General features: G+C 36.7%; 2 protein-coding genes and 1 pseudogene across 4 annotated transcripts; all 3 read right to left on the bottom strand.

Annotated features, from left to right (window-relative positions):
* Positions 1-2,854: 2,854 nt before the first annotated feature.
* Positions 2,855-4,500, bottom strand: LOC147503169 (putative F-box/LRR-repeat protein 23; annotated as a pseudogene).
* LOC147503168 (putative F-box/LRR-repeat protein 23) lies at positions 4,496-5,251 on the bottom strand. Its single transcript, XM_086604728.1, has one exon. The coding sequence runs from the start codon at positions 5,249-5,251 to the stop codon at positions 4,496-4,498; it is 756 nt and encodes a 251-aa protein (XP_086460854.1).
* A 2,402-nt stretch (positions 5,252-7,653) lies between these two features.
* Positions 7,654-12,940, bottom strand: LOC147503167 (uncharacterized). 3 transcript variants are annotated; one of them, XM_086607952.1, is made up of 12 exons: positions 12,916-12,940; positions 12,685-12,801; positions 12,533-12,593; positions 12,399-12,469; positions 11,769-11,833; positions 11,440-11,484; positions 11,235-11,315; positions 10,916-10,983; positions 9,879-9,927; positions 8,539-8,696; positions 7,933-8,020; positions 7,654-7,836 (listed from the first exon to the last, which is right to left on the bottom strand). In XM_086607952.1, the coding sequence occupies exons 2-11, from the start codon at positions 12,788-12,790 to the stop codon at positions 7,951-7,953; spliced, it is 774 nt and encodes a 257-aa protein (XP_086464078.1). In that variant the 5' UTR covers positions 12,791-12,801; positions 12,916-12,940; the 3' UTR covers positions 7,654-7,836; positions 7,933-7,950. The 3 variants fall into 3 exon arrangements, with proteins under 3 accessions (XP_086464078.1, XP_086464076.1, XP_086464077.1); XM_086607950.1 differs by having other exon boundaries at positions 7,654-8,020; XM_086607951.1 differs by lacking the exon at positions 12,916-12,940 and having other exon boundaries at positions 12,685-12,881.
* Positions 12,941-19,403: the final 6,463 nt, after the last annotated feature.

The following is a 19,403-nucleotide window of genomic DNA, read 5'->3' as shown; positions in this document are numbered from 1 at the left end:
GTTCCACTCCTAGTTCCCTAGCATGGATTGTTTTCTAAGTCTAAGAAATTAGTCTTAAGTCAATGAGAGCTTTACGAAGGGAATTATACTACGATGCAATATGAAATTGATTATTTGAATTTAAACTACGAATGCTATGGAAATATGATTGTTTGAATCTAGATAAAGAAATTAGAAGGGAATTGAATCCACCTCGACTCCAACTTAATAACCTAGCGTAGAATGTTGTATCTCAATTCTCACGTTCTTCTTGAGAATTTCGAGTTCTAATCCCTAGTGTTCATGGCATTCCTACGGATACTAACTAGCATGTGAGGTCGTCCACCCATTCTCATGGCTTAAACACGACCTTCTAGAGTGGAATAGATTCTACAACCAATTCTATACTAAACAACTAAGTCTTCATCAAGGCTTCATCAACCCCTCTAATGGAGGGTTTAGCCTTGAGTCATCAAAACATCATTTCCCATATTATTATAACTAAACATACTATCAAGATTGAAATTTACTTAATTTAAACAATAATGAAATCTAATTTAATGACTAAAATGAAATAAGGACGAGGAATTGAAATTAGATCTAGAATTGGAAATGACAAAATCGAAATTGATAAAGAATACTACTTTATTGATCTAATCAAATTGAAGAGCAAGATTCAAAGGTTTAATCTAATACAATAATTTAAATGGAACTAAACTTAATTAAAACAATTAAATCTAGATCTAGAAGCTATTCTAATGGCTACTTTCTATATAAGCTATCTACCCTAATTCTCTACTAAATAATCTACCATTAACAATGAGCTTCCTAACCTAACTGCCATTAACAATGAGTCAAGCTTTTGTTTTATACATCCGGATCCAAAATCCCTTGGAGCCATGTTTTGGGCAGAATCGGCCCAAACCCAATTCTTCAAAAAGGCCTCTTCACTAGATTCGGCTTCAACAGACTTTTCGTCCACTTTTGCTCCTCTGATTGGGTCAAGGCTTGGACCATTGCAAAGCTCTTTCCGAGCCGGTCGTTTTGACATAAAGGTAGGCCCAATTCGGAGGTCTGAGTCCAAAGATATGGCATTCGGAAGTTCTACTGACTTTTGCTCCTTTATCTCGCTAAAGTGGCACATTTCTGTACATAATGGACTTTGAAGCCTGAAATGCATAAAAACACGTAATCACTATTAACTCTTACTTATTATTCACATAATTGGTCTAACAGTATGATTATTAAGGGGTTAAAACTACAGTTTTGGGCTCTTATCAATATGTTGATAGTTGGCCCAAACATCAACAAGATATCCAAGCTGAAGAAAGACTTGAGTAAGTCTTTTGAGATGAAGGATTTGGGTCAAGCAAAGCAGATACTTGGGATGCAGATCACTCATGATAGAAAGAGTGGGAAGTTGTGGCTTTCTCAAGAAAGCTACATTGAGAAGGTGTTGAAGAGATTCAACATGGATCAAGCGAAGCCAGTCAGTTGTCCGCTTGGTGGCCGGTTTTGCATGACCAAAGAGATGTGTCCAAAGGGTGAGCATGAGCAGAGTCAAATGGAAAATTTTCCTTATGCATCTGCAGTGGGCAGCTTGATGTATGCAATAGTGTGTACAAGACCGGATATTGCTTTCTCCGTTGGGGTTGTAAGCCGATTTCTGTCAAATCCGGGGAAGGAGCATTGGGAAGGTGTTAAGTGGATATTAAGATATCTCAAGGGCACTTCCAAATCGTGTTTGTGTTTTAGTGGCAGTAAGCCCTTACTTGAAGGCTACACTGATGCAGACATGGCAGATGATGTTGACTCGATGAAGTCCACCTTCGGTTATCTAGTTACTTTTGCAGAAGGAGCGGTTTCTTGACAATCTAAGTTGCAAAAGTGTGTTGCCCTCTCCACTACAGAAGCCGAGTATATTGCAGCCACTGAGTGTTGCAAAGAGATTATATGGATGAAAAGGTTCTTCGACGAACTAGGGCTAAAGTAGAAACAGTTTGTAGTTCTATGTGACAGTCAAAGCGCCATCCATTTGAGCAAGAATCCGAGTTTTCATTCTAGATACAAACACATACACGTGCGTTATTATTGGATTAGAGAAGTACTCGAAGACAAGCATTTGTGTATCTAGAAGATCCATACCGATAAGAACGGGTCGGATATGATGACCAAAGTCTTACCAAAAGGTAAGTTTGATGTTTGTTGTGCTACTGTCGGAATGGTAGCAGACTCCTCCTATTGATTTGAAAATCGCATGGAGGTATCCCCCCTCATTGTTCTGGAGGGGGAGATTGTTGGAGTTATCCATCACATGAGGAGATGAGAGAAATCAGTTTAGCTTGTGTGGAAAAGCAAGACCGCGCCCCACGCCCTCCACAAGCTATTCTGAAGTGCGCCCCGCGCTCAAGTGCCTGGACATCGACTCAGGCAAGAGCGCACCATGCGCCCTCCACAGGCAAATCTGAAGCGCGGCCCATGCCCGTTGTAGAACAATTCTGAGCACGCCACGCGCCCATGCCTAATTTGGCAGGATTCTATTTTTGCGGAAACGCGAGTTCTGTATTATATGTTGGGTTTTTAGCAAAACCTAACACACGAGAGACAACACAGAAGTCAAAGAAACCCCAATCTTGAAAGTTATCAAGATTGAGAGATAACTTTTACAGAAATACAAGCCTGTAAAGAGAGAGGATCTAGTAAGGTAAGAGACTGCAAGGAGTGATTGTAATCTTCATTCCCACTTTATAAAAGGACAAGCTCTTGTGGAAGTAGGCACCATTGGCCGAACCACGGTATATCTTTGTGTTATGGTTTGTTTTTACTGCTTTACATTATTATCTGTTATTAATAGTTGTTTAACGAGTTGGGCATATTAGTTTGGTTGTAAGAAATATTTAGATTGTTGATTGGAGTGGTTATTGTTCAAATGCAAATTATCTGTGTAGTGGGGAATCAATTGGTATCGGTGATTAACCCCAACACATCCATCAAGAATGGCTTTCAATCCATCATTTGACAAACCGTTTCCTATGAGACTAAGTTGACGCAATTGAGGCATGCTTTTTGCAATGGCAAACGCCTCACCATCGTAATCAACCCTTATTATCTCACTTGGTTTCTCTTCTATCTGACTTGGTATCAATCGTAAACACTTCAATTCCGGGCAACGACGACCAACCTCTTTGAGCACCTATGGAGGAAAAGAAAACCATATTAGTTCAAGCTCTTCTAATAAAGGAAGTTTTCTTACAGCTTCAATTACTGTTTCAGCAAATATAACTGCAGATATATTGAGGAAATTTTCTAAACGAAGATGTTTCAGCACATTCGGTTGATCTGCAACATAAAGTAAAAGCTTATCCAGCTCCCAACCATTATAAGATAACGCCTCCAATTGTCCACGGCTTCTAGCCACGGCATCCTTGGCGGAACTTAGAAAAGCAGCGCCGCTTTTATAATGTACCCATACATCTCTAAAATCTATAGAGCGAAAGAGCTGAGGCTCTTTGGCTAGTTCGCGCCACAAGGAGCAGACCCTTTGCGCATTATAATGAATATCAAACGCCCCAAGTTTCTCAAAGATGATAATCATAAGGGACCCTAATCATAATATCGTTGGGCACATCAAGCCAGTTCCTCGTAACTCCTCCTGAAGTTGCAATTGTCATTGTTCTGCTGGAAGAAACTGAACGGTTTTTTTTCTTTTTAAGGATTCAAGGTTCGACGGAAGCTATACCTTAAAATCAGTTTGATAATGACCCGCCTCTTATTTATAAATCATCTGGTAAGTGTGTTGGGTGTTAAATTTGTGGAGCCTGATTCCAAATAGGAATCGGAAACATTAGCACTTGCACAAACTAAACACTAATAGATGTTATAAACACATTACTTAGTTTTTAATATGTATGAAACATGTCCTTGGTTGGGTTTGAGCCCATGAACTTTACTTTTTTTTCTACACTTTGTGTGACTTTAGTCCTATTGGAGAAAAAACTTGAAGTTCTTATGGATTATGTCTTTGCATAGGTGTAGTGGTGTAGAGAGATATAAGGGTGTTCACGCACCCACGAGGCCACATGGGTTTAGAGTCTCCCAAACCCGGGGAAGCTCCAGAAAACTTTAGTGTGCCGGCATGTGTGCACGCGCAGGCAACAACCCTTTTTATCGACTTGCGGGGTATATCCCCTATCTAACCCTATGCATCAGCGCATGTTTATATCTGCACTAGAGGCAAAGTTTCAAAATTTTCTAGAACAAATATAGTGATATTTGACTGTAAATGACGATATATTATGTTAAGTATGCCCACCATTTGTTTGAATCGTAAAGTTAAGCCCAATAAAGATTTTCTTAGTGAAAGATAGAATACTTCTTTGACAGAAAATTCTTTGTGACCCTTGAATTTCATGTTATCCAATGAGATAAATGTACCATCTGCTTTTGTAACAGAGGTTTGTGAGTTGCACTTTCGACAAATTCTTAAAACAACATGTTAAAAGTAACTTCAGAGGAATTATCTAAGTCTTACATCTCTAATTCTGCTTACACATTTCTCTATCAACTCTACTTCAAATTTAATGTGCCACTGTCGAAGCTCAAGATATTCAAGGTAGGGACATCCATCAATAATGGCTCGCAATCCATCATTTGACAAACAATTCACAAGGAGAGTCAGATGACGTAGCTGAGGCATGCTTTCTGCAATGGCAAATGCGTCCTCGTCGCCGGTGCATTTTGCTTCTCCGAATAGACTTGCCAAATTTTCTTCCAACCGTAAATACTTCAGTTTCGGGCAACAGCGACCTAATTCTTTGATCTCCTCTCTCGAAAAATAATATCTTTTCAGTTCGAGCTCTTCCAATAAAGGGAATTTAGTGACATATTTAATCAGTAGAACATCAGATGTCTTACTCCAGTGTTCCATTCGAAGACGTTTCACCATGTTTGGTTGATCTGCAATATATTGTAAAAACCAGCAGCAGTCCCAATCCCAACCGACAAAAGAGATCTCCGCCACTTCTCCACAGCTTCTATCCACTGCTTGCTTAGCCAAATTTGGATAATACTTTCCGAAACGTGACCATTGTCTTCGAGAAATAACTATAGAACGAAAGATCCTAGGCTCTTTGGCTAGGTTTCGCCAGGAAGAACAGACCCCTTGAGCACTATAGAAAACTTCAAACGGCCCAAGTTTCATAAAGATGGTAATCATAACATCTTCAGGCAAATCAAGCCAGTTTGTCGTCACTCCTTCTGAAGCTGCTAACATTTTAGTCATTGTCTTGTTTAAAGAATATATTAAGTAGGGTTTTTAAGGTTTTAGTAGGAGTTTAAGGATTTTGCGGAGTTGAAAAAATAACTATAACAATGGAAAGGAAACAAAACGAAAAAAATAGGATGTAAGGTTTTTTGCTTCACGGGTAAGTGAAGTTGAAACTGAGCTTGCGTGTTTTGTGAGGAAAGAATAAGAAACTTGGAAAGTTATGCCGCACTAAGTTAAGTAACTTCAGATGTTTAAGTGTTTAACCATGCTTTCAACCTTATGGTGCTTCGAATCTTCTATACCCACAACAGCAGGTAGCCACTATCTATAGGGCCAGCATACATGCACAGCATGAAGTTCACCTAGGCAATCTTTACCTATATATCTTGAGTTCTAGATACGAATTTAACTTAGATTTTTAATTTCTAGGAGTGTTTCTAGTACGTGTCAACGAATGCTTATATCAAGCAAACGACATAGAGTTAGCTCTTCATTTTTGGCCAAGATGATCTCAAAACCGTGGAGTTAAACACACGAAAAAATCAGCTCAGTTATGATCTTGCTGTTAAGAATATACAACTTAATTGTACTTACTCTTTACCAATTACCAAACTATACAAACCTTTTGTCTTGTAAGTGTCTTGTACTTTTTAATTAAATCCGAGCCTAATGTAGAGACACTATGTCCTTAAGATGATTTTCCCTCACCAGCGGTGCTTGAAGGTTGATGGGAAACTATCTCCCAAGATAAAACGGATTTCCTTCATAGAAAGCCAAGACTTCAATTCTATGACTCAATGAACACAACATAGTATTTGACTAAGAACAGAGGGAGAAGAGAAAGATCAGAACTCTGTGTGATCTGGTGTCTTTTCTCTCTCCAAATTCATCCACTATTTATAGGTGAGTGGTGTCTTTTCGAAACAACACAGTGACTCTTGGGAAAAAGTAAGCAACTCTTTGAAAAGTCACATGTTTGAAAAGGACACACTATTTCAAGATATAACATCTTTTTTGAACCGGTGCTTATTTCGAAAGGTTGCAGACCCGGCATGATCTGTTGTTTCAAAACCAATGCGACATTTCGAAAAGCGTCGCGACCTTTTCGGCATAATGCACTATTTCAAACAAATGCATCATTTTGAAAAGGTTTTTCTCACATTACGTACTGTTTAAAAAAAAAACCCATTTCATTTTAAGTGGGGTAATTTGGGAGACAAACTACTCATTCATATTTAAATGGATTTGAGCAAATCATTTTTCTAACACTTGCCACATCGATCTAAATCACAGCTTTCAAAAACTTTCATTTCACTTTTCGCTGTCAATTTCAAATATGTGCAGAAGTTCATCCCCTGAATTGAGTTCCCAAGGCTGATATTTTTAGTTTTATTTGAATTTTAGCAACTTCTTCATCCTTAACTTTCTGCCGAATTTTTTTTTACAGCAGAATCATTTTTTTTAGCTCACAAGTAAAAACTGACAAATCGCTAGATTCATAAATATCTAGAATGGAACGCATTTTTTCTTTGACATTCAATATCACTCTTTTCCCAGACGTGTTTTGTTACCAGTTTAGCAATTCAAAAGTTTGTGGTTCCGCCCCTGCTTTTAGGACGACTTTTATGTTCATTAGAGACACAATCTTCCTGGATGTGAAGGTAGTAGGTTGCCAAAAACAGAGCTTAAGGGACGTTGTGATAACAAGATGCACTTGAACAGCAACATCTTAGAAAGTTGGCAGAGTGGAAAGTAACCTGAAAAAGGCAAAACGGGAGAAGACACTTTTAAGAATTTGTCCCAGATCTTCGTTTGGCATTGCCAAAGAACTAGAGTTGTTGAAGCTTTTGTTTGCTTTGTGGTTTTGCTTACAGTAAAACCTCGTTAGGTTAATTTGCGCCGCTTTAACAATTGCCCTTATGACAAATTGCCCTTATGAAAACAAATTTTGTCGATCCCGTCTTCAAGGTACTAACTTCCTTTTTCCATTTTCTCACTCAAAACTATTTCTTAGGCTGTTAGCCTGTTACAAGTAGGAGAAACCCTGATACAGATGTACAGAGTCGATTTGACAACAAATGTATTCTTAAGGACTACCTGAGTAGTTAAATAAATTTGACCCTTGCATGGAAAAGGGACCTGACCCCTATGCCACTGGAGAAGAAGAATGAAGGGACATGTAGGTAGGAATTTAGTACATTGGATGCACTGCTGAAGAATGTGGGAGAGAGTTTTCTGTTTGCTTACTGGTTTTACTACTTTGAAGTTGAAACAGAAGACAGTAATAAGTTCGGATCCACTTGCTCTGTCCTGCTACTGGGGTATGTATTCCCATAAAATTCCTATATCACCTCTAGGGCAAAAATGCATAACCAGTAAAAAATTGAGGAAAAAAACAACTCTGAGAATTGGATAAAGTTCATCAGTTTCAAATTCAAAAAGTGTTTGACTAGTTATATGTTCTTCCATCCTTGCATTGCCTCAAGTATAGGGATACATACATAGTAAACAATCTGTGAGAATTTTTATTCCCACAATATGATCATCTAATTTACAGAACTCCTCAATGTGAACATACAAACACTGTACCACTGCAAAAAAAATATATTAACTGCGCAATAAAATACTTTCCAGATGATCAGTCATTAATTTTGTTGATGTAATGGCGTTAAAGTGGAATAATCAACCTCTGGAGTCTGGAGCACCTAAAGATTGATCTTTCTAAGCGTGTTAACGTAAGTGTAGCTAGAGAATATGACAAACAGTTTCCGAAACCTGCAAAGATGATAGGAAAAAGCCGATCAAAAGGGAGGTAAAAGTAAAACCTTCAATTTTTTACTGGGTTCTAGTGTTCTACTAAAGGCTACAAACATATGAATGCAGTCAATAAAGGCTTACACACAGATAACTAACTAGATTGAAATCGGACAAACATCACAGAGCAAGTTCAGTTGACTCAGCTCAATATATGGGATTCTTTGTCTCATCGGCAAAAATAAAAAATTCATCCCCAAGAAAACAAGAATACAACCCAATTTTAGTTAGATCCACCTTAACGAGGAGCTGGAGAAACAATCTACCACACCATCACAATTTGATACTTAAACATACCACCTTTACACAACGAATTGTTCAAAAGAAAATAATGCATTGAACTTCAAATCCCTAAGAGCCTCCACTTGAAAACTCATATATGGGCTTTCTGACTTCCAACAATGTACAAAGAATGATGAGGATGGAAAACAAACAAGTAAATCTACAAAAACAAATAAAAAAATGAAAAGAATACGTACCAAATCCACTGGCTCTGGTGTTGTGCCATCGCCATGAAGCTTTTTACAGGATGCTCATTAAGCAGGCAATGCATCTGCCCTCTCGAGCTACTAGCAAGTAAGGCGGACAACCAGAGATCCATGGGTCCACTATACTTGCGTATGATGCTTGTACTTAACTGGAAATATATCAACAACAACCAGATAACCAATGATCATTAGCCAAGATCATAAACATTTATTTCACTATTATCAAGAATATACAGGTACCAAAACAAATATAGGTCATTATTGAAACCACAGTTAATCGGTTAATCAATTTTTCATGGAAATATGTCAACCAAATACTTCTATTCTTAGTAACGTGATCCTCCCTCGAGGAGTGTCGCACCTGCCCTAGAACCTCACTCCAATTAATCAAGATCACCTTGTCTAATCTGCCTATCTACTACATTCACTGCTTGTATTGCCAATATGGCAAAGAGGCCTGAGAACATTATTCATGACTTTTTACGGCAGTCCACAGACGAAAACTCGCTTGATTACGTGGAACCAGTTAGCAAGTGAAGTCCAAAGGTATTCTCAACCTTAGAATCCTCAAAGAAATAAAGTATGTTCTTCTAGGGAAATGATTATGAGATTCACCAGGGTCCTAATGCACAATGGAGAAGGTGACAAACGCAAAAGGTCAGCTTCCTTAACATTAAGGCATATTGAAGCAAATATGTGATATTATGTAGTTTTAATCGGAATAGCACATTGGTCGTAAGACCTATTCATGGTTGTAAGAGCAATTCATCTTATTGCTCTGACATAGAGCAATATTACTGATACATCATAAAAATTTCAAGCAACAATTTACATATAGAATATAATAATGTGAGAATACGATTATTATTTGAAGGAAAGATGATTTATTAGCTAGTGATAGACAAATTGATGAATTTACTAGATACTTGAATTAGACAGAAAAAATGAAAAAGGTAATTCAGACTACTAAAGAGTTGACGCAGGCTCAAAATTATTCCATAAACCTCAGCAAACTCCTGAAATAGCTAGAGCTAACTGGAGTTGTGCTCTAAGCTAGTGACAACTTAATGTGACTATTGGTCTTAGAAAACTAAGGTTGAGTGAAGAGGAAGCAATCTACGAACTACAACAGTAGTCTGACATCTTCTTGATCAAGACCAAATTAACTAGTTGCTACCAAGGGGAGAAAAAACTAGTAACCTATTAGAAAACTTTCAGGCGCTGAGAGCTTTACTGGTTTATAAAATAACAACATCAACTAACATAAATATATAGCAGCAGGGAAATAAAATAAAAGAATTATGACAATTCAAAGGAGAATAACAACATACAAGTTCCCAAGCTTCAATACCTCTTTGTGACTCCTCGCATAAAAATGTGCTGTGCACAGATCAATATAAGATATTAAATACGCTTTCCATGGTCATTAGTGCTTATCCCAATTGATTAACTATAACATTTTAATCTGGATCATGCAACAAAAAATGTTGTTCAGTTGTAATCTACACTTCTACAGTGGTTAGCCAACATTTTAAGGCATTATTATTACCATGTTTTTAACTTAAGTAAACCAATAATAAAGACAGTATGTACACTTCTTATGTTCCAAAATGTTGCTTAGTTGAAGCTATATGGAACGATCTCTTTCACATTTCTCTATAAATATGCTCAAATTTATTATTCTTTTCAAATATTTCCCCACTTTGGTGTTTATGAAGGAAGGAGATGATGTAATTGTTAGTCAAAGATATTTCTATAAGATATTTGTTCCTATTTCTGTCTTCTTCCGTGCCAAAAATATAGGAAAAACAAATCTCATGATACTTTACTGGTTCCTATTAGATACTCAATCCTCAATTATTTCATTAAGCAATCTGTGGTTGTATGGGTTGCCCAACTCAAAGGCACGAGTGACTATGGTTTGGTCTGGTTGGAGGGTGCTAGAGGACCATTTAACACCTGTTCTTAGGGCTTGTATGGTGGTGGTTTCGAACAAAGTCTCGCATTACAGAACAGAGCCTCACACTTGGCAAAGGAATTACTAAAATCCTGGTTCCTTACAGTTCATTCTTCAAAGAGTAGCACTTTAATAGATCCATAATGCATTTGACTAGCAGTAATTCATGTCTCACACTTCAACAATGGCATTATTCAAATTCAAACCCCTGTTGCATTTCACCTATCAAAACCTCATAGGACCATCACCTCACAAAGTACTGGTAACAGGAAACTTAATAGAAATATTTGAAATGATTGGTGTTGTGTAATAAATGAAATCAAAATCTAGTCAATGATATTAGCCATCATAAAAGTCAGAACTGAGATTAATACTGTAAACGGAACCCATCACAAAAGAAAAGCAACTTACCAAATCCCATTATGCAAATCACGGTGATTCTGATGACCCGAAATCCCATAGCTATCAAACGTAATCAACTAGAAAATCAACCAAAAGTAAAAATGATAAGCTACATGAAAAGCCAAATCCAATTAGAGTATGTGACTGAATACTTCTACAATTGAGAGAAGGTGAGAGAAGTAGGCAAAGGGAACACACAACAGATACTCAGGTGTATAGTAAGTTAGAATTTCATAATCTTGCACTAAGGTCATATAGATGATGGTCTAGAGAGCATTATGGTTGGGTCGTAACATTAAACACTTAATGGTTCAGACAAAATAATTACCAAGTCAATGCCCTGAGATGCAGTTTCCTCCTGAATAATCTTTGAAATATGGATAGCACTCCACATGTTGTCAAACCCATCCTGTTTAACCATAACGAAGTTATAACTTGACATATAACCAGGCAATACTGTTTTGAACAAACATAAAAATCTATGAACAGCTACGCAAACAAAAAAGAAGTTACATCTAGATGCATGGGATCACCTGTAAATCTGGATGATCTAAGATCTTAATATGTTGACGAGGAACCTGCTCATAAATTTCACAAGAGAAAATAAATTGAGGACCAATGCCAAGGTAGAATCTTCGTTCAATTTTCCCAAAAAGATAGCCAAGTGAAATGACAGTTGAATTCGAACTTTCTTTTTTCCAAGATTAGACTTCATTCAGTTGGCTAGGGTTGTCATAAACAATAAATAAACATGTCATAGATCTATAGCGTTCACTAAAACTTTTAGTTGGTCAGTATTTAATTGGAAACTGAGTTTCCAAACCACCTTTAATGGTTTAGACCAACTTAATTTTAGCATCACCTTGAGACTACTGCAAGCGTGATATAGCTCTTCCTTTCTTACATTTCCTTTGCCATCAGCATTTCCTACATAAAAGACCACCACGATATGAAATACGGGATATCAAAATTAATGTTTTAATCTCAACTTAAAATCAGACTCCATTTGATTCGTAAATGATAAGGACACCGTTAATAGTTTGCAAACTGAAAAAGCATAAAACTTGAATCTCCTAAAAAGTAATTTGGAACTTACACATGATCTTCTGGTGTCATAGCTTTAGCTTTTCTAAAAGGAATTGTCAGCCATACAAGAATTCAAATGACATGGTTCGAAAGGGATGGCTGAAGGAAGGAATCAACAAACAAGTACAAACACGAGGGAACTCCTAGGTCAGAAGTCCTGGTTCAAGTTACCCTTGTACAGTTGTATCTACTATTATGGACAAGAGCAAGCTCTGGGAACCATAACAATGGCAAGAAATTATAGATACTGTTTAGAAACGGCGTTTTCTACCATAACAACCTCATGTCGTACTATACCAACTATTTTTTTCAGCCAACAACAGCAAAACAATGTCAATACAACAATATACAGACACTTACTATTAATACTAATAAGATGAACCACATATTGACGATGCAAACATACCTGTTGACAAACATAAAATGTGTACAGTGTGCCCTTTCAAAGTCAAATAAAGAATAGTTGGCGAAAAAAACCTGCAATAATGTGATATGTAAATTAATTACATCACAAATCACATTTTAAAATTGAGAACTTACATAGCCTCATCATCCGGGTGTGCGACAACAAGCATGACCTTTCTCTTCTGAGCATCTTCACCTACAGTTTAAACAAACAAACATATGGTACTTAATGATCCATATCACGAGAGCAAAAGAATATGAAAATTCACATAAGATAATAAACTCACCTTTAGATAAGAATGAAACAGTGGGTAAGCAAGAAGCATAGATAACTTTGCATAAAGAAACAACCCAAAGTAAAAGTAGAAAGATAAAAACTAAGAACCAATCCATGTAGCGTGCACCTAAACACACCAAAAAAAAATAGCAAGGGACTTCAATATAAACATATTAATGCAACTTATTTATTACGTGATTACAGATATGTACAACAAACAATTTGAATAAAAAATACGCACCTTATTATGATCACTTCTGTAATTCACGGAAATGAAAATGAGAATCGTTATAAAAGGTTAAGCGGGTCAAGAGTACAGCCCAAAGCCCAGCCCAGACTATTGGTGGACTATTTTTTCGGAGGCCCATCCAGAGGATCAAATTTTAAGTCCAATATACACTAGTATAACTGCATAGGCAGTGGGGTGTGAGCGGAGCCGTGTCTTGAATTAGGAATAAAAAAGAATAAAATTTAATGGCTGCACATTAACAACACAAACAAAAAAATCTACGTAGATGAAGGAGTTACTAAGATAGGCACAAATACACAATCGAACAACAAGCTGATTTTCTACTTTGAAGAAACCATGTATCTGCCATTAAGTATCACAGTCCCCAAATAACCTAAAGCTCATCTGCTTCGTACAACTTCTTTAAAGACATGGAAAATCATTCCCAAACAATCTATCTTGTATGTGCTATGGTTGCAACACATGACATAACCAATTAAGCTAGAAAACTCTAAACTAAAAACGTAAATTCTGGTCCCTGTGCTTTACTCGCATCCATTGGTTTGTTTCATTTTCTCCCATAGAATCAATTTGACTCAATTTCATCAAGCGTATCACCTCAATAGAATGGAAAAACATCACCTAGGAATATAAACTCCCCAACACTACTATCAGTGGCTTTCTAAAACCTGTTGAGTGTTATTCACAAACTCTTCCACACAATGCATAATGCCGCTATACATATCCAGGGCGTGCAATGTGCAAGGCTCTTCTCCTCATTTTTTATGTATCTAAGACAGGTAAATTAAACTAAACAACTGCAACATCAAATCAGCATACACACTAAGAAAATGATTAATGATATCGATAAAGTATTGAGCCGGAATGCAAAATCTCTCATCAAGCGACCAACAAAGTTGCAAGTTGGTGTGAGGGAAAAAGAGGAAGAAATAAATCGGGAAAAAAACCTCGAGTAATTGAGAGATGGAGAGATGGGGTGATATCGAGAACCGTGATGGCGGGGGTTTGTTTCGTGAACCAATAAGATAGTTAGATACTACCTAAATTTGCAACACTTAAGAGGTAGTCTAAGACCAAATAACTATGGTAACATGCAATCCTACATTCCACCTCCTTTGATGAATGAACTCTGCCTCTTATTACTAAACACGCAATCAACCAAATCCTTACAATCAACATGTAACTGTTTTAGATAAGTAAAAGGGCTAAGAAATTATTTTACCTCTGTAACAGGAATTGCTAACCTCAGTAACTGGCATAATTTTATTTTATAGTTAAGGTATCTCTGAAAAATGGGCCGTTTTGTTTTTTTTTTTAAGTGGATTGGGCTTTAGTTGGGGGTGGGGGTGCTTTCTACGTAGAACGGCTTAGACAGCATAGGCCCTGGGAGGAGCTAGTGAGTATGCGTTGGTATACTTAAGCTCAGCAAGACTAGCTATGCAATGTCGCTAGTCGTTTTGACGTCCACATACAAGAGTGCAATTGGACTAGAAACGACAATATGTCCTCCTTGGCTTTTCGTAGTAAAATTATTCCATGTTGTACTCTATTTGTAACAATACAAAAAACAAAAGGGGGCAATAATTGGCGTGACAATATCGTAAGTCGATTAGGATCAGCTGACCTTAATGCCCTTAATAACATATCACCTAATTCTAGTCCCCCACCTAGAATATCAATTCGTTGGTATGACCATGGATTTGGTGATAAGCAGACTGCTCTTTATTGCCTGACTGCATGTGTATCTGTAGTGTAAACAAAATGATCCGTTGTACACAATTAGGATCGTACCACAATTACCAGGATGATGATGCACATTTGATTGAACAATCTCCACTGGAGAAGTCTGAGATGCATCCTGCATGGTGAATATGAGATTGTGAGCAAGTGATTTTGCAGTGGTGATAAGTAAGTAATGAATGCTGAACCTTGATTGATACGAGCAGGGGCGGATCTATGAGTTGGCTGACCCCGGCTGTAGCCCCTCCTAACTTTGCTCAAAACCCAAAAGTACAGTGGTAACTGTTCACTCCAAAAAAAAAAAAAAATAAATAAAAAAATAAATAAAATAGTAGTGAGAATTAGTGTTAGTAGCCCCCCTATTGTTGAATCCTGCATCCGCCCCTGGATACGAGTGGAGTCGCTGGTTTTGTTGGTTACGCAATAGAATAAGCAATTGGTACTGGTGAAATCCTGCAGGCTAAAACCCATCAAAATGGGTATAGTTCGTACCGTGTACACCTCTACACAAGTTTGTGGTAAAGTAATTAAAGCACGTTGATTAATATCAGGGCCGTCCCTGAGATTTCCAAGGCCCTGTGGAGCAGTGGGGGCAAGGGCCTATTGATATTAAAAACCGATTCGAAGATTTTATTCCGATTTAGTTAAATTTAAAGAGTTACCAAATTAATCTGTTTAAGGTAAAATAGAAAGCCAAAATCTCTAAATATTTTCAAGTTTTTCGTATCAAACACTAAATTAGCGGAGTGAAAATAGGAAAAAGTGATAAATATACAAATAAGTTTTAGTATTTTTACTATCCCACTTTCATCTACAGTATTATAATAGTGAAAAAATAATAAAAAATGTGACTCTTGATAATTTTTTTCTGGACAGTTTTATCTTTACTTTATATAATGAATTTCTAGAATACTATGAATATATGATTGTAATAACTGCTTTATTGTAGGGTCAAATATGTTATTAACATTGTTATTATATTTATTGTCAGGTTGCATGCAAAAAGTAGGTGGGCTCTATGTCACAACATTTCCGCACATCAAGTTTCTTTCACTTGTCCTGATTTCATCTTGAGTTCGTCTACCCCGGGGATATTCTCATAGGGACGACATCTGATACCATTGGATCCAATGGTCCGAAAATCAAAAACAAATTCACATCCCTATAGGGATATCCTCACATCTGATACCATTGAGTTCGTCTTCCTTTTTGTTTTTGATTTTCGGACCGTTGGATCTCGGATCCAACGGTATCGGCACACTCATCCCTATAGGGATATCCTCGAGGTAGCCCAAATCTTTCATCTTTGACTTTTTAACAAAAACAATTATTTTACCATTTCTATTCCCATAAATTTTACAAATTCTAAAACTCTATTTTTTTTTTTTTTTTTTCCATCTTCTATCTTTTAGTTGTTTCCATTTTTATTTACTTATTTTTTGTTAACTATCTTTTTATTTCATGTTTAAAAAATAATATAAAACTTTTTTTTGGAAGCCAAAATGAAATAATAATAATAATGTAATATTTTTTGTTATTATGTACAAAGTTTTTTGTTATATAAATATATTAAATTTAATCTAATATATAAATGTATACGATATATAATATTTCGGTTTTTGATAAAATTTGGTTGACACGTTCATGGCGTATAAATACACGCTCATAGAGCATGCATAATACTAGTATATATATATGGAACTTATTTACACGTCACTGTTTGATTGGACACTAGTTGTGGTTAGGAATATTTTTGGGACCCTCACAAATATGGCCCTGTGCAGTCGCGCTCTTACACACTTTTAGAGCTGACCCGTTTAATATGGTTTCCTGCAGCCTTGAACGAAGCTCGTGGATCAATGTAGTTTCACGTCACTATTTGATTTGACACTAGTTGTGGTTAGGAATATTTTTGGGACCCTCACAAATATGGCCATGTGTAGTCGCCCTCTTACACACTTTCAGAGCCGACCCGTTTAATATGGTTTCCTGCAGCCTTGAACGAAGCTCGTGGATCAATGTAGTTTCACTTCAACTATACGGAAGTTGTGCATGTGCGCCATGTCACATGTTGCTTTCCCAGCTTCACTTCAACTATGTACGCTAAAGCCATAACCATATTGCAAGAATCAATTTTTCCTTCTTTCAGTATAAAATACACAGATAAAGATTACATCACAAACAAATATTGAAACCTGAAAATGAATACACATTGATAAATGACCTAGAACCTGAAAATATATATATACTAGTGAATGCCCGTGCCAGTCGGCACTCTAGACGCATTGCTTTTGAACAACACCCCAAGGGACTATCTCTATGGTAGCATAGAATCGATGATATAACAATTATCAACAGTTTTATACTTTATAATCATTTCATTCTCATACTCAAGTGAGCTTAATTATTGCAATTCTATGCATTTTATTTCTCACAAACCAACTCATTACACATACCCTTACACATTTATTAATTCAATACATATCATAATGAGCCGCATTAGATATTCAATAGATAACCTATTAGGAGCCGCATTAGATATTCAATTAGGAGGCACAACAAATAAAATATTGAGAGTCGCAGTTAATCTTCGATTAGGATGCACATATAAATTAGGAGGCATAACATTTCTTCGATGTGGAGGCACATATACCAAATTGGGAGGTTCAATAAGATGACGTGCTATGGAATTGACTGGGTGAACTAACGAATCTCTTTCTCTCTCTTCCATACGCTCTTTAACCATGCATGATTGCCTAGGAAGTATCAATTCGCAAATATTTGGAAACATGCAAAGTTAAATAATCAAAACGGAGATCTAATCAAAGAGCATGACGAAGAGTCAAAGTAGTAAATTGTTGGATACCTAATTAAAAAGCATCGAGATACAGTTATATAATTAAATACAAATTATTCGAAAGATTAAATTCGACGTAAATAGAATGGTATGAAGAAGTTAAGAAAGACATAAAAACTCGAAAGCAGTCCAAATTGCTCCCCATGACCCATGTTCATTCATAGCCCATGATACAACACGAAACTCTAACAATATTGTTTCGTCGTTGCTTTAACTAATGTAGATTTTAACAATGAATGCTTGTATCATAAAATACCATTCAAACAACATTTTAACAATGAACCGATTTTTCACGGCGGAATCAATTTTATGATACATTTATATTCAAAGTTACATGATACAACATTTTTAGAATTTGCACCCAGTGTAATTGGGAGAAAGATACTTCAACCCCTGATATGGGATTCACTGCTACTAAATGATAAAAAAGGCCTCTAACATAGGGGGCACGCTGTTTGTGAAAAGTTGAAATCCACTATGAGGCAAGCTGAATGGAACTTGTACCAGGGTTCTACTAAAATGGACTTTGGCACAGGGGACACGTTGATTTGTGAGAAGTTGAGAACCACTGAATGGAACTTGTGCTTGCAAGTCTTGCAAGCAAGTCGAGGAAGGATTTTTTCATTGTTGCTAAGGACATGAATGAAAAAAAACTGAGATAGTTGGCACTTGGCAGTATAGCGCAAGCTTATTATTATGGTTATTTATTCTATATTAGGGTTATTCATTCTATAGGAATCACATACATAACTTCCCACCATTCACTTAACTCAAGTCTACATTATCAATCGTATCATCATCCTCACCACATGATAGGCCCCGTGTCTTAAACTATGATGAAATAGATCGACCGGTGGATGTAGAAAACATTAAACATAAAAAGATACTAATGCAAAAACAAATAAAAATTGAGAAAACCTGCATCAGTGCATAAGATGCACAAAGTTAAAAAAAGTGATAAACCTAAAGTGTGAAAAGAAACATGCATCAGTGCATAAGATACACTGTAAGATACGAAATAATATGTTAACTAACAAACGCAACTCATTTGGAACAAACGGATTCCTAATTCCCCACATGACATTAAGGGGAAGAAAAACATAGGTCAAATTGCCTACTCTAATATGCCTACTTACTCCAATAGAATGACTAATATCAATATACTCTGCCTCCAACCATCGGACTCCTGTTATCACATACACTAAGTTAATTTTCACATACACTAAGTTAAGCAGGTCACCTTCACTTGAGTTCAGGACTTGGAAGTCGGTATTGTTCAAGTCAGAAGAGAAATGAGAACAACCTCGATCTGCTTCTTCAGTTGTAGCTGTTGTTCCTTTTTCAATGGCTACTCAATCAAGAAGACATGATGATTCACTTTTTGGGATTTGGAGATTTTAGAATAAAGGGAGTTCGAGTGCCCAACGATGAGGAGAGAAATGGAATAAAACCCAAGCGAGAGAAATGGTATAAACCCTAGCAATGATGAGGTGAGAAGATGTTTTTTTGGTAAAAAAACCGAAACTAATGTTTTTTGGGCTCGAACCCACGCCGTTAGATCTTGCTCAAAATGATCCCGACCATCCTTTATTATAATTTTGTCTTTTAGTGTTAAAAAAAACCCTATCTTATTAGATAGACTAGCGAAAAAATCGAGATCGTTGTTTTCCAAATCATGGGGCAGTTGTCTCATTTCTCTAACAATCATATCGCCGGTTTTTTCGGTCGCCTGTAAATAGCAAATAAGTGATTTCATTGAGTTTAATTAGTTTTTCTTGGTCGATGCGAATTCGTCTTTGTCTTTTATACAGTTTGTAAACATTTTTCCCTTCAGCATTTTGTTGAGTGTTCGTAGCCATGCACATGCACACACCCCCATCAA

Source organism: Coptis chinensis, chromosome 4 (genome assembly GCF_015680905.1).
Source record: "Coptis chinensis isolate HL-2020 chromosome 4, ASM1568090v1, whole genome shotgun sequence".
Classification (NCBI taxonomy): Eukaryota; Viridiplantae; Streptophyta; class Magnoliopsida; order Ranunculales; family Ranunculaceae; genus Coptis; species Coptis chinensis.
Note: the sequence above shows the minus strand (reverse complement) of the source record. Positions and strands in the feature narration are given on the sequence as shown.